The sequence below is a fragment of the Drosophila takahashii genome, chromosome 2L (genome assembly GCF_030179915.1).
Source record: "Drosophila takahashii strain IR98-3 E-12201 chromosome 2L, DtakHiC1v2, whole genome shotgun sequence".
NCBI lineage: Eukaryota > Metazoa > Arthropoda > Insecta > Diptera > Drosophilidae > Drosophila > Drosophila takahashii.
The window spans coordinates 11,073,028-11,088,669 of NC_091678.1; the positions used below are offsets into that span (position 1 = coordinate 11,073,028).

General features: G+C 38.5%; 1 protein-coding gene across 2 annotated transcripts; it reads right to left on the reverse strand.

Moving 5' to 3' along the window:
• Nucleotides 1-3,675: 3,675 nt before the first annotated feature.
• On the reverse strand, nt 3,676-13,665 carry drm (odd-skipped family member drumstick). Of its 2 annotated transcripts, none has more exons than XM_070219498.1 (3): nt 13,526-13,665; nt 6,793-7,535; nt 3,676-5,355 (listed from the first exon to the last, which is right to left on the reverse strand). In XM_070219498.1, the coding sequence occupies exons 2-3, from the start codon at nt 7,011-7,013 to the stop codon at nt 5,331-5,333; spliced, it is 246 nt and encodes an 81-aa protein (XP_070075599.1). In that variant the 5' UTR covers nt 7,014-7,535; nt 13,526-13,665; the 3' UTR covers nt 3,676-5,330. The 2 variants fall into 2 exon arrangements, with proteins under 2 accessions (XP_070075599.1, XP_017002938.1); XM_017147449.3 differs by lacking the exon at nt 13,526-13,665 and adding an exon at nt 12,948-13,148.
• Nucleotides 13,666-15,642: the final 1,977 nt, after the last annotated feature.

Sequence of the window (15,642 nt, forward strand, 5' to 3'; positions counted from 1 at the left end):
GCTGGGGATCTGGAGAGCTGGAGATCTGGTCCTGGAGACCTGGTCCTGGACCTCGACCGGGATCTGAAGTCTTGGCCGGCCACAAATCTTTTCGGCTCCGCCACAATCACAATCACAATGCCAAGTAAGACAAACCAAAGGCAACTGAAAAAATGCGGAACAAAAATAAATAAATAAAGGAAAATAAGTTAAGAAGCAGGCAGACAAGTCAGCAGACAAATAGCCGCGAGTTTGTACGTGCCGCTTTGGAATCCGTTCAGTTATACATATGTATATATATAAGTAAGTATGAGGGTGTAGATTGCTTATATAGAGTGCCTTGCTCTCTGCACTTTATGGTAGTTGGGATCTTTTAATTGCAGATACAGCAGCCGCCACAGGAGCGGCCGCCCGTTAGCCGTAAAAAGCTGAATTATGCGATCCTACGTGATGACAACCTGGTGAAGCATTCCAATACATCGCACTGATGCTATCGGATCGGGGCAAACGACTCTCGGGTGTATGAACGTATACATATATGGCCAGACCCACTGTCACTTATTACGTGCAAATTAGGGGAATCCAAACACCGACGTCGGGATCCTCTTTTTAATGCATCTAGTTTATAATTCTTGGGAACCTATCTCTTCTAAAGGAAAATAAGACATCTGTAATACTCTTTCTTAAGAATCTTATTATCAAGAACCTTTTTCTGTTTCCCCCCTCCATAACTAAATGCTATTAAAGTGTATTTAATTTTTAGCAATCCGTTAAACCTCCCTCATGTAGAGTATTTCAAGTGTTTATCAGCAAATGACATCTAATAAGTTAGACACCGTCGCTTAACGGGTCCCAAAGTCTGAATCCGAATGCCGAAAGGTCTGATGAGTTGGAATCTGCTGCTGAGGTTGCTGCTCAGGTTGCCCAGATATATCAGCTGCTGACTCGTCGCACCTTCGAGATCAGTTTTTTATCAGTTGGAGGAGTCTGGCACTGGAACCTGTTGCCAAATATGTCGCTTAGATATGACTGCGTGAGATTTAGCCGCAGACTTGGATAGAAATTTGAATGAGTCAGTTGGTTGAGAAAACTGTTTTTTCTTTTTGGTAGCCACTCAGCGGCTATGAAGAGTGGTGAATCAGGCCATAAAAGAAATCTGCATTTGCACTTAAAAAAACCCAAGTTGTCACCTTGTGAGAAACGGAAATAATGATTGCGCTACCGAAGTGTTGAATCAGTTTTGGGCCTGGCCAAAAAGATGACCGAAATTGATTGAGCTATAATTAAATTTTTTTTTAACAATTTTCAGTTATATATTGCAAAATGTCCTATAGATTTGTATACATTGTGTTTGCTCCTCACTTTCTGTAGCATTATATAATTTTTTAGTTGACTGCGAGTGGGTGGGCAGTGACTCGCCCCTGACCATTGGCGATATGTGTCGTATCGCAAAGGATCGGCTTGGTTTAGTTCAGTTTTGGCTGGGCCTCGGACCTAAACCAATGTGCGGCCAACAATATCAGCGGGTGACGGCGCACACAGCGGGCCTCCGTTTGGGCCTCCTTTCTGACCCGGATTTGACTCTGAATGTGACTCCGATACCACCGATACCAGCGACTCCTTTTCGATGCCATTCCGAAGTCCAACTGCGTGGCCGTCGTCCTTTTGGCCGGGAAGGAAGGTGGAAACAGTTTAGGTTAATGCCATAAGCAGCAGCAGGAAGCGGCGGATGCAGCAGCAGCCTCTCCAGCGGTTAGCTGGAAAACCACACGTGCCTCGGAAGGCGACCACATGCCGCTCCACAGCGGAGGTTAAAATAATAGAAGTGCCACCGAGAAATGCGAGACCAATCGCAGTGCAAGCCAATTGCGAAAATTCACTGCTGCTCACTTTTTTCTTTGGCAAAGACAAGCAATAAATAACGCGGTAGTAGATGCATAGTTTTCTAAATACTATACATATATTTAAAAAGAACATTGCAAAAAAATATATATTTTGGAGATTTTTCGAATCTACAGTTATTAAAGGCAAATTAAATATAATCTTTAATTAATTTATTTATAAGAACAATTAAATTTATTTAATTTTATTAGGAAAATAAAATAAAACACATGTTATAGCTAGTTAAATTTTATAATCGAATAAGTTATATAGAATAATATCTTAAATATATTTATTTCTTTACATTACTCTTTGCTTTAAAAATATTTTATTTTCTATAGGTTTAATACTATTAAACGCCAAAGTCAGCATTTCAGTTACTTTTTCGATCTCCCGTTGGTCGGGTGGATCTACCTATTATTTTGTCCAGTTTTGTACCTGCGAGATAACCACAGGCCACATCCCGACCACAGGCCTTATATCTATATGTCTATATGTCCTGGCCCACACTCGCCACAGTAGCTGTTCCAGCATTCGTTTCGCATTTGGAAACGCTTTCATTATGTGCAACTCGCCGTGGGTTTGGTATCTTCTTCTCCCTTCTCTGGGATCCTGCCGCGTAGTGCTAACATTTAAATTTGTGGAAAATCGAACCTGAAATCGGAGTGAGGACTCCCTCCGCGGGGCAAATGTTACGGCTTATCAAAACATAGTCAATATTTAATTAACACGAACGCAGCGGGCCGAAGGGAACAGTGAACAGGGAATTTCGGTTTTCGAACTTGAGAAATGATTTATGATCGCATGTGAAATTATATATGCTCCTCTCCTTTACCCGTCGGAATTCTGGTATTTACCAATTGTGCGAGCCGACAAAGGAGCAGTTGGTCTTAATAGTTTGCTTAATTGTCGGTAAATAGTTAACCTAAATGCTCGGCAAACGTTGCGATGAATTGATTATCGCATCCCTCACAGGTACAGTGGGTTCTCGCAAAGGGGAGATACCAGCCACACATCGAAGGTGAGAAGTTTCCTGAACACACAGTGCACACAGTACACCCACGTGTTGCAGATAAGAATTCGATCAGAAAGCAAAGGTATTTTAAATTTTTGTTCTGTTTCAAAAGTATTTTATATTCTAAATTCATTTTAAAATATAAAGATTAAAAATCTGCGATATTTAATTGGAAACTATGATTAATATTAAGATTAACATAATAAACAAGATAAAATAATCATCAGCTTCTTATGATTTAATTAAAGAAAAATAGAAGATCTGAAAGTAGTACGTAAAAAATACTCTTCCCTAAAAATCACCAAAATCATAAGAAACAAAAACGAACCATCTTTTCAAATGCTAGGAAACTGATTGACCATAAAATTAATATAGCTGTAAACTGTTCGGTAATTAGCTTACTGCGTAATTTAGTAGTTACAATTAAATGACTCAATCATTAAATTACCTGACTGCAAAATTAAATATTTTCTAGAGAAAACTATAGTGTTTTTTTTAGAACAAGCACTGGAGAAACATATATTTAATAATTTTATCCTGTGATTAAACTTTTATTGATAGCCAGCAAAAACCTGCTATGATCCATACCATTTTTTAATATTTTTCAATCTTTAATTTAAATTTAAAATATTTCCCATTCTTTGCTTTTCAGCTGATGATGATGATCCCATAAATCCTCACTCCAAATATTCCATAAAAAAAGTTAAAAAAAAAACAAACTGTCCAAATAGTTCCAATAGACACTTATTGGAAAATACACTTCAGCTTTAACCAACTTATATTCCACCATAAAATACACATTTGTTGTAGGGTTTTTATGATTGTATTTTCTTTTAATTGTATAAATATGTTTATTTAATTACTTATTGTTTCGCCGTCTAACATTAGGTTTATTTATAAATTGATGTTTATCGTTTTAGCTGATTTATTCGAGGAAAATAAAACAGAAAATGTCCAGAGTGAGGATGGCATTATTAATTAAATCAGTTTTTATTATAAATAGCGGAAAACATTTACAATCTTATTGCCGGGCACTTAAAAGAAGGAAACAAAAACAAAAAACAATTTTTTCATTATTTTTCGTTGATTTTACGCACAATTTATCGCTTTTCTTTCTATTTATTTAAAATTTAAACTTAAACAAAACAATCGCATATCGTAATTATTTATTTAATAATTGTTTTCATTATTATTATTAATTATGATTAATTTTATGTAATACATTTTCAACGTGTTTTTTCTTTCGTTTTTTTAAAATACAAATACTTATGATGTATGTGTGTGGGTGTTTGTTTTTTGATTTCTTGCATTTTTAATAATATTATTAAATTGTAATTAATTTGTATTATTCATAAAAATATAGCGAGCGTGGGTGTATGTGTAAATCTTCAATGTTGTTTAAGGCAAGATAATTGCAGCTGATTGTTGTCGCATGTTGCTGATGGTATATGGGTGTTGCACGTTGCATGCTGCTGGTGTGTTGCTCTGTGTGTGGCTGCTGTTGCCTGCATTTTTAAAAGCGCAAGAAGCTTAGGCTTAATTGCACTTTCGCTGACAACACGAGCAACACATGTGAGAAAGCCAGCAGCAACATGTTGCTGTTGTGTTGCATGTTTTGCTGTTAGGTGTTTTAGTGAATTCAGTTGGGATTTCCGTGGATTTTCGGCTGTTGCGTGTGGGCTGTTTGCTGTTGTAGATTTGTTTATTTGTCTTCAAGATGTTGGTAAGCAGTTTTTTAGAATTGCAGATAGAAGTTTTCCAGATGTTATATTTTTACATTACTGCAGCTAAGAACATTTATAGATATTGCAGTTCTTTTCTTAACCTTGTGTGCTTTTAAATGCTGCATTTTAGGATGTTGCAAGCTTTCAGATATTAGATGTTGCATGTTTCTGGTTTTTGATTTATTTGTGCTCCTTCATCACTTTCCGAAGCAGCCACGCCCACAAGTGTCCATGTGTAGATTTCTGCAAGTATTTTTGATAATATGGGGCTGCTGTTGCAATGTTTGCTGCAACTGTTGCAACTGTTGCTGTTGTGCTGCGCCTGCGCAACGTTTGGATTTTTTTGTCTGCTGTTGATGGGGGCGTGGCAAGTGCATTGTATAGACCAGATAACCGAATAGATTGAAAACCAACACCTGAACTTAGCATTCCATTCACTATAATCGCTTGTCGTGGCTGTAGATTGCATCTAGTAGTTTAAGCAATATTGCAGTTGCTGCTGTTGCAGGTATTTTTATATATGTTTAAAGAGTGGTGCATGAAGAAGTAGGCGGGGTGTGTTGCAGTTGCCTCATCAGATCCCATTCATTCAATTTGTGTGTGTAAGATATAGCTGTGATATTGCGTGCTGTTGTTGGTGCGGCGGTGCTTAGATATCGGTTTTACTTTATATATTGCTCTGTGTGTGTTTTTTATATATATTTATATATATGTTTATATGGTATTTAAGCTTATCGCCAAACACACTGACTACATCTACAAATAGAAGAGAGAGAAACAGAAAAATAGAGAATAATTCGTGATGTGGCAAAAAAATTTCAATAATTCTAAGTAATATTAACAAAGCGTTGCTGACTGCCCAAAAAATGTTTTCGGTTTTTTCATGGACTGTTATGTGTTCGTGTATGTACACACAAAAAAATTTGCTTGGTAAAATTGACCAACAAAGATAGTTACGTAACTATTAAAATAGTTGCGTGTATTTTGTTTTTGCTTTGGGTTTGTGTCTTTGCTAATTGTGTGTATTTTGTTGTTGTGAAATGACTATTTACTTAGTAGAACTGACAATTTTTCTGGTTGGGGCCTGTTTGACAATTATTACAGTTGATTTTACCAAGTTTTTTTTTTGTGTGTATATACATGAGAGTATGCTGATAATGTGATTAAGCTTTTTATTCAATCAAAAAAAGCTTTTGCTCTGGAAAATTCGGGAGTTATCTTAACTTTTTCGGCTAGGTTTGTTATAATGTATCGACTTTATTGATAAAATAACTTTTTCTATATTTGAGTTCCATTTTATCAAGGTTTTTTTTATATTGTTGAATCTAGTTTTAACAAATTTAGTTGTTTAAATTGTTTGAAAGAAAAACTAAGATGAAATTTAACCTGTCAGATTACAGAGACTAAATAACTATGGTTATAACTATATTTTTTAAATAATTATATTTTCCTGGTATTGCTGTGCAATTATGCATGAACTACCTACTGTATTCTACATTAATATTTATAGATACCAGGGGACTTTAACTTTCCCTAGGTACTTATAATAATATGCATTTATATACAAAAATGTACATACCTACAACGAACTTATCACATTTTAAAGGTTTTTTTTTACAAAACAAACTGATACTTTGTAATATTTTTAAACATTTTTCTTTCTCACCTAATAATAATATTTATATTCTTTTTTTGTGACATATTTTAAAGAAAATAATTTTAAAAAAATTTAATTTTATATATCCAACACCATTAAAAAAAACCCGAATTTGGGTAGATTCAGTTAGCTTATTTCATGCATTATATTTTTGGATAATTGTATATTTACACGCAGAAATTAATCATATTGGTCTTTATCGATTTGACTCATATTTTTTTCGTATATTAACCAACCATATTGATTTTAGATGATTTTTATTAGAATACCTTTATAAGTATTCGACTATTCTCAAATGACAATGTATCTGTTATATATGATATGACTATCTAAACATATAGACTTGAATGGACTTTAAAAATTAATTTAGCCTTTAACAAGAAATAAAGTTTTTAATGGAATCGTTGAAAAATGCTAGTACTGAATTAATCTGCATAAAAATCATATAAAATCAGTTTTAGCCGGTAAACGTTTACTGTGCGGTAGTAATGGGGTGAATTTGGACTTGAGGACTTGGGAACTGGGATATTGCTTACCTGTGCTGGCGCAGGTTGTCCCGCTGCTTGAAGTACTTGCCGCACACCTCGCACGAATAGGTGATCTCGGGGGACTTGTGGGTGCGCTCGTGGATCATCAGGTTGTACGGCTTGGTGAATCGCCGCTGGCAGTACTTGCAAATGAACTCGCACTTCGGACGCATCTTGCGGCGGAAATCGGACCGGCAGTCATCGTTGTCGATTCGCATTACAGCAAACATTTTGACAGGCGATATGTGTACTTCTGCTCGGCGGTGTTGAGTGTTTGAGTGCTTGAGTGGGGTGCTCCAAGTGTGGCTGCTAAATATTGCTCGGGGCTCTCCAAACCGTATACTCGCGCTCTCGGCAAATGGGTATTTCTATAGGATCCACTCCCGCTTTTCAGCCCTCGCTCTATTGCGCTCAGTTCGACTCCACAGAAGGGGGTTTTCCACTCAATGGGGTTTATTTTCTCGCCACCTCTAATCGCTATCTACCCAGATAACACCGCGTTTAATTGCTGCCTTTTTGGCTGATTGGTCGGTGAAAAGCGGCAACGTCGCTTCCTCTTCCTCCTGCCGACTTTATCTTTTTGGCCCGTATATCGCTGCTCTGTGATTTCACCTCTCCTCCCCTTTTTTTTCACAGTTTTTCACGGGTGACCAGTAGGTGGTGTTGCGTTTCGGTGGGCGTTATTTATTTTTTTTCTCTCCGCCGACTTTTAGGTTTGGCTTTTAGTTTATGGCGCACTTTAAGGCAAACACCTAAAACAGAGGGAGACGCAAAGTTTAAATAAAGTTAGCAACGCCTGCGACAACTTTTATGGGTTAATAAATTTCAGCCGGAATATATATAAATGTCCCGGCTTATATCTAAACAGCCGCGGTCAAATGAATAGCAACTTAAATTCGTGATTTCGATTAATTTCGTATCACATTTCTGAGCTATAAACAAACTTCAATTTATAAACTTAAAGTCTGTTAAATTCAGATAGTTAACGTTTAAAAAATGGTATTCCAGTTTTGAAAACAATTTGTTAAGGAAAAGCCAAGTTATCAAAGAACAAGAGGATATATGCAAATCAAATCATATGAATAATGTTGAATACTAGAAATCTCGTATCTAGTAACACTTCTGTTATTAATATTGTGTTTAGCTTCTGTTAATCAACAATACTAATTTATGGTTAAACCCAAGTGTCATTACTTTAACCACAACAGTATGCATATGTGCGGCAACAACAATATGTCGAGATCACGCAACATGAAATCGGCAATGACTCATTAAAAGCAACCAAATCCGCACCTCGGACGCGGTGTTGACATTTACAAATCACCCCGACGTCCAGACAACTGTTTTTCACAGTTGCCAACCTTCGGCGGGCTTTATAATAATTTGTCTTCAACGACACCAACGATTGTTCACCATTGTCTCTGGGTTAAAATACTTTAGTACTTGTATACATTTTCTTTAAAATTTTTAGCGAAGTTCATTGACGGAAGTTTATACTTCCGCAAACACAATTATTCAATTAGTGGGGTAGGTACTTTTGGCAGTACCAACTTTCTGTACTTTTCACCAAGAGAATATTTACCTATTAAAAAACCATATCCACAAGATTTCTCAGGATCCGAAAAGCTTAGTAAATGGAACTGCAATAAAATCATTTTGAAAGAAATGTCTTTAACAAAAAGACTCCCCATACCAAATGTAATAATGTTATCTCCATTAATACCCAAGTTCCCATGGTCGGTTTTGCATTTCTAAATTAACTGAGTCATCTCGCTGCCGAGCCAATGCCTTTTGAAAACTCCCCCGCCGCGTTATGACCAAGTACAGTTGCCAAAATCTCCCTGTTTTTGGCCACTTCATTAAGGTGGCGCTGTAACAAGTTTATTTTTAATTGGCGCCTTGCGTAGCCGAACGAAATTTATGCCCATCGATGCGCTTTTTCCCTTCTCACCCGCGCGGTAGTTAACAACTGTTATTTTTTATGTAATTTTATTTTTGTCATTTCGGCGCCGCTGGATTTCTGGATTTTTTCCCCTGGCCTCATCGTTTTGGGATATATATTTCCCAGATTTACTGGCCTTTTTGTTTCGCTCGGGGTATTCGGGATTTTTTCTGCGCGAAACAAAAGCCAGCGCTGACTGGTAGCGACAAGCGTCTCGGCAAGACCCGATTTCGATATTTATTTATATGTTATGGTGCTTTCAGCTCGCAGCTGGAACACTTTTGGGAATGGGAATGAGAATGGGATTGGGATTGGGATTCAGATGCGGAATGGGAATGGAAATGGAAACGGGTACGGTTTTGGGGATCGGCGATCGGGGAGCTAACGTTGACAACAAAAGGCAAAAGTCACAGCGGGTGCTGCACCAGCCGCAGACGGTACGTAGTTATTGTCATTATAACATTAATGCCCACTAAACATATTCAAATTATAACACTGGGTCTCGCTTGAGACCGGCACTCAGAGAAAATGGTTCTTGATTGGGATTGTATACTGTTATTATATTAAAATTGTAACCTTAAGATCTTAAGATCTTGAATCTAAAATGTTATATCTTTTAATATAAACAAGATATAATTTACTATTTCAAAATATCCATAAAATTCTACTAGTTTTTCTAAAAGTTGTACTTAACCCTTGACTCTAATCTCTAAACTTTCAAATATAACTCCTAGTTTTGATACCCCTTTTTTCCACAGTGGGCGCGGTGCAGAGGTTCGAGCTTGGGTCGCTGATCGCATTGGTCATGTCTGGCGGGAGACTGGGACTCGGCTCAGATCGGCTCAAAAGCCTGGCCAAAAGAGGGACTCCTCCAATGTTAATTTGTGTACACAATGTGGCGTCACATTGGCATTTTAACGCCGTTAATCATGCGACACAGGGCGCCTGCATAAGGCCATCCATTCGATATGGATTCATTTGGGTCCGGGTCTCTCCGCTCCGATCGGTCTCGCATTTGGCCATGCCTTGCTTTGGATTTGGACTCGGATTCGGATTTGGCCGTGGATTTGTATTTGTATTCAGTTTGTCTCTGGGAGCGTGGGCCTAAGTGGAGCACCATTAGCCACGGGTTGCTCTCCGGGGTTAAGCACTCTATTTGGCCATTTGCTGGATGCGTCGAATGACGATGGGATTGTCTGAAGTCTGGGGATAACAGAGGGAAAACCTTCGAGAGCGGTGAAATTCGAGCTGACAATTGAGTGAGCCCATCAATTTGGAAGGTTAGGTGAGTTGGGGAAGTTAAATAATAAAGGTAAAAAAGAAGGACTATCCTATTGCGTGATAAGTAAGCGTTCTTAATATTTACGGAAGATGAGATAAGTAAACATTAAGTACTTTAAACTGAAGATGACTGTAAAACCAGAATAATACATGAATTTACCAGGGAAGTCAATCTCATTGCCTTTACTTTAATACTTAGTACCTCTGTTCATACCCAATCTTACGATCAACTAAGCAGATCTTTCTAATCCGTTAAAAATCCAAGCCAAACAATATTACAACTTAACGGACAACCTGTGCAAAACCATGCCAAAATCCAAACAGGCGTTACTTGGCACCTTTTTTGATCCAGGATTCCGTGCGATCTCCAACTGTTAGTATTTGGCAACTGCAAATAGCAATCCGCTTAAGCGAAAAACGAACACCCACAGAACCGGAGGGAAACTGCCCAAATATTGTATAATAAACTGTTGTCCAACGCAAAGATAATCCCATTAATCCGCACTGAAAATAATTAGTGTTGTACACACACATACTTTTTGGACGGCAAGGTTGAGATATGGAGATCTGAAGATCTTTGGGAGATCTTTTGCACAGCATGATCCTGACTCTGGACTTTGGATTTCCGTGTGAAGGGCATGCGAAAGGCGTTAATGCTGCGTGAAATTAGATTTGCACCGATGGGAAAGAGAAATAAAATGGCAAACTGCAAACAGAGAGTGAGATTATATATGGAAGAGATCTCTGGCGAGATGCCAGCACAAGAAGTGCAGAGTAAGTGCGTCGGGGACTTCCACGAATACGAACCTCGGACCTCGAGAGTTACAGTTTAACACCCCGAGATAAATGTGTAGCGGTATGGGCGATAACAGGCTCAAAAACTGGGTCCAAAAAAGGGCTCAAAGCAGTGACACACACGTCGAAGGACGTGGGATATGGTCAAAAGCGATTACCACACTTCTTTCACCTCTCATCTCTGACCATCCCTTTATGTTTTTTTTTATTTTTTGTAGGAGGCGGACAGTGAGTTGGCAAGGTGCCATTAAAAATTACAACCGAAAAGTGAAAAAAAAGAAAAAACCGAAGCGAGAATAAATGACAATAAAAGGACATAAGGATGGCAAGACAAAGGCACCGAAGTCCATTTGATACGAATCTAATTGTGCTAATGGCGCAAAATTCCCGGGAAAAACACCCACACACACACGGGGTCCTGTCCTGACAACAGAACCAATAAGTCGGTGGAAACAATTAGGATATGTGGCAGTGCCACTTCAGCGCAAACAAAGGAAGGTAACCCCAAACACAAACACACCACAAGATACAAAGATACAATGATGGAATGGTATGAGGGATCGGAATCTCCTTTAGATCCATCGCAAATCGGTTTGGAATTTCGGGACGAAAGAAAGTCGATTTCGACCGCTTCTCACCTTCAGCCGTTAAGATATGACAGTTGCTCAAAAGTCGACGCAGATTAGCTGCCAGCTGAGCCCATTTACCGTAAACGCTTAGCTAATTAGACTCTAATTGATGAAGCGCAACGGGCGGTCCAGACGAGGTCAAAGATCACACAGACGGAAAAAAAATGGTCGCGAGAAAAGCGGTAAAAATTCCAGAACTCCTCAATGCAAAGAGCAAGAAACCTGAATCAAGAAGTCGCACATAAATTATTTAAATGCATTTTTTCACAGTTCCCAAATGGTTCAAAGTGACAAAGTTTTAAAAGTTCCCTTCGAATCATGGGTTTTTGGAGACTTTTTAACAATAGTTTTAAGTGAGAAAAAGAAATAATCTGTTTGCACCTACGAAAAGTTCCGATTTCTACAATTTTCCTCTAGAATCATGGGAGTTTTTACACAAGTGTTGGCCACTTGATAAACTCTTTGGTATTTAAAAAAACTTCGACATTCACCAAACTTTTTGAACATCTGTTGGTAGCTTGAGCCGTGCTCATTGGTATTTCATAATCGAATGAAAAAAGCACAACTCCATGACTCATAGTTAAAAAACTTGTACCAAAACGGCTGATGATGATCTGTCGGACATTCTTGGCGATGATTCGCTGTGTTTTGTGCGTCTTGCGATCAACCTTCGACAAACTAGGCTTTTGTCCAATCTCAAAGAAGTTTCTTCATGCTGACTCATCAACTTTATGAGCTTCCATTCTTTCGATTTGAACAAATGCCGACGGATTTATAAGTTGCTAGAGGATCTGACACTTGTTGGTATAATATCATGAAAAGTTCAATAGAATCATAGGATAATCTTGGTAAAAGAAGTTATTCAATACTGAAAATTTATTTTTTCTGTTAAATTTGTTATTAATTTTATGCATTAAAAATATGTATGTGTTGAAAGTTTTCCAATAAAGGTGTACATTTTAGTTATGATATTTGTATCCTTAATAATGATATTAAATAGGGAAATATTTGATCTTTACTAAGCAATTTAAGATTTTGAAATTTATGTCAAGACTTTGTAAAAATCTTATAACCCAGTAGGGATTCATTTCAGAGTTTTGCCATTAATGAAGATCACCCCATTTGAGAATTTGTGTCAAGACTTTTGGGTAAAAACTTTTTACAATCCAATAGGGAAATGTTCAAACTTGGCGTCCGCCATTTTGGCAAATGGCGACACTTTCTCACGCACACAGAGGCCGAAAAAGCTCCGTTGGCCACACGCACGCCATATTAGACGCATCGCCCTCTCTCCCTCTGGCGCACCAAGTGCCCAAACAGAGAGGACCGGGCAGAAAGAGAGGGCGATACACGCACCCGTGTTACGTGTGGGGTTTTTACTTCTTCTTTGCTCAGTTTTCAGTTGTCCAATGAAAGCGGCGTAAAACTGGTAGCGAAACAAGTGTGGAAGGGGGAAGAACGACGAGCAGAAGAACACGAAGAACGCCATTGAAGAGAGAGGCGGAAGAAAGACTTACCCAATGGGATTGCACTGGAATTACGCGTTCTTCGGGTTCGAAATGTGTCTTTAACCGATTGCTTTAGCTGTTTTTCCGGTCGATTTTCGTATGTCCGTTGGTAAGATGAATCGATTTGTATCTCTTTTGAAGGTACTCGCGAAGGAACTGTTACTGATGTTGTTACTGATACTGATGAGAGGGAACTCTATATACGCACGCTCGAGCGGCACAAAGTTGAATGAATGAATGCTACTAATAACTGAAAGAAATAGTAGTCGCCTCTGCCGCCGTCCTCTGTCGGCGTCGCTGCCGGCGTCGCTGCTGGCAACTTGAGGAAGCGAGATCATCGCTCTGTCCCTGTCTGTTACTCAATTCGGTGGCACTGTGTGAGTGTGTGAGTCATCCGAAGAGAAACGAAGCAAAACGAAGACCAGTAGCCGAAGCTACTGCTCATGCGCAGCGCTCGCTAGCCGTCTCTTTCGCTCGCCCTAAGTTCTTATGCGTAAGTACAGTAGCTGGCGAACAGAAGCCACAAAATGGCGTCGCTTCTAACGGAAGCCGAAACGAAAAAGCCACAAAATGGCGTCACCACTTACCTATTGCAAAAGCTCGAAAATCCTTTTGCTATTTGCCAAAACAAAGCACAAATAAAATGCGATTTCTGTTTGGTAGCACTGTGTTGGGTAATATTATTAATAAAATATATTTCACTTCCGAACGCTTCTGTGCGCGAGAGTCAACTGCAAAGTTACGATCGAAAACTTCAGCTTGATGGGTTGAACTTTCTGTGTTTTTCCTTTTTTTTCGTTACCCTCTTTTTTTACAGCCCTCTCTCGGCTGGCTGTCTCTTTTCATCGCACTGCCTTGGTCGAGTGCGAACGAGTTTTGAGTGTTTCAGCTGATTGGTCAGAGGAAAATGAGCTAAAGAGCGAGCTGAGAGACTGAACGGGAGAGAGAGCGAGCGAGCGAGAGAGGGCTACCTGAGTTGAGTGGTTTCGAAGGCGTTACCTGAGTTGACTGTTAATTAAGCTTAAGTAAGTCAACATTTCAATTAAGTTCGGGGTACTAATGAGTGAAAGGTGTGTTGGTAAATACAAGTTTTAATATTTCCAAGATTTCTTGGCATTTCCTTGGACTTCCTCTCTTTCCTTCTAGCTGCTGTTTAGTTATAATAGTAACTTTCTTTCACTTATACCTGTGCATATTTTTATAGATGTGGGCGTGGCTTTGGGCGGCGCTCTGTCTGTCCCTCTCTCTGGCTTACCCTCTCTCTTTCTCTCTCACCCTCTTTTTAACTGCTTCTTAACCCGTTTTGTGTGCGAGCGAGAGGCGAAGCATAAAAACCAGTGGCAGAGCAGAGCAACCGTATTACGCAGCACTGAATTTTTTGTATATTTTTCTTCGCTTTTATTTTTGTGGAGCTCCATTTTGTTTCCAGGGCCTGGGAAACTTTTTCTCGCATTTCCTTTGGCTTTGCCGCCTCCGCTTTTGTTGTTTCTCTTCTTCTTGTGTGGCCTCTTTAGACCAAAAAAAAATACAAAAAAACACCATATTGATGGTCTGTTTATCTTTTCTGCCTCACCATATCTGTTTATCTTTTACGATTTCTCAATGAAAGCTGAAAAATTGTGTCTTTCATTCAACAAAAAACTTCATTAACTTAACACCCAATGTTTTTAATTAAGTGCGCCCGAAAAGGATTGTTTTTAATTAAGTTTTCGCCTGTCCATAAAGTTTAACAAATTATTTTCGACTGCTTTTGGGCATTTTTAAGTGCAATCCGCTGGCAACTCCACTTTGATGGCTTCATCTTTGTCCGCCTCGCTTTTGTTTTTTCTCCGCTTCGCTCTGTCTTATTGTTTTTCGGATCAAATTTGCATATTTTAAATGGGCAATCAGCGGACTCGAAAAGGAGACGTATCGACAATTGCGAGGAGCTTCTTTATAAAGGAGAAACTAATTATGAAACGTCCAAAGAAGACCCAAAAAAACGATATTGCTTACTTGGAAATTTTTGAGACTTCATTTTGGAGGTATTAAATATGATGCAATATTTCATTGGATGTGGAAAGATCTTTACCATATAATAAAAATGTAATAAAAAATAAAAACTATTTTGTTAGGACCATAGCTTCCATCAATTTCTCTTCATTTTATTAGAACCATAAAATAGCCATATTCTATATTCCACACTCATCTATCATCTGCAGACAATCTGTCACTTTAAAAACCCTTGAAGTTTGCCCAAATACCTTGCCACAACTTTCTCAATCTATCAATAAACAAAGTTAAGGCCAGAAAAAATTCCAACGACCCAAAAATGTTGCCCCAGACAGTGCACACAAAAGTATTAAATTTCATTAATTGCCAAAATTAAAAAGGCAAACAGAATCGGTAAAAAAAAGAAGACTGGTGAAAAATTAAAAATTCATACGGCAGCGATGCGGTCACATAAATTTTTAAGACCAACAAAGACCACGGCTGAAAGCAGAGACAGATGCAAAAAAATATAATAAATATATACACGAAAATATACGGATGAATCTGTGGAAGCAGGCAAATGTCGAAGACGTGGGCGTTGAATGGGATCCGTTTGGGGTTTTTTCGGATTCATTTTTTTATACTTTTTGGTTAATAATAATGAAACTGGACCGCAGCCACCGCAGCAAGGCGTTGTCAACAGTTGGCGACGATGATGCTGATGATTCCGATG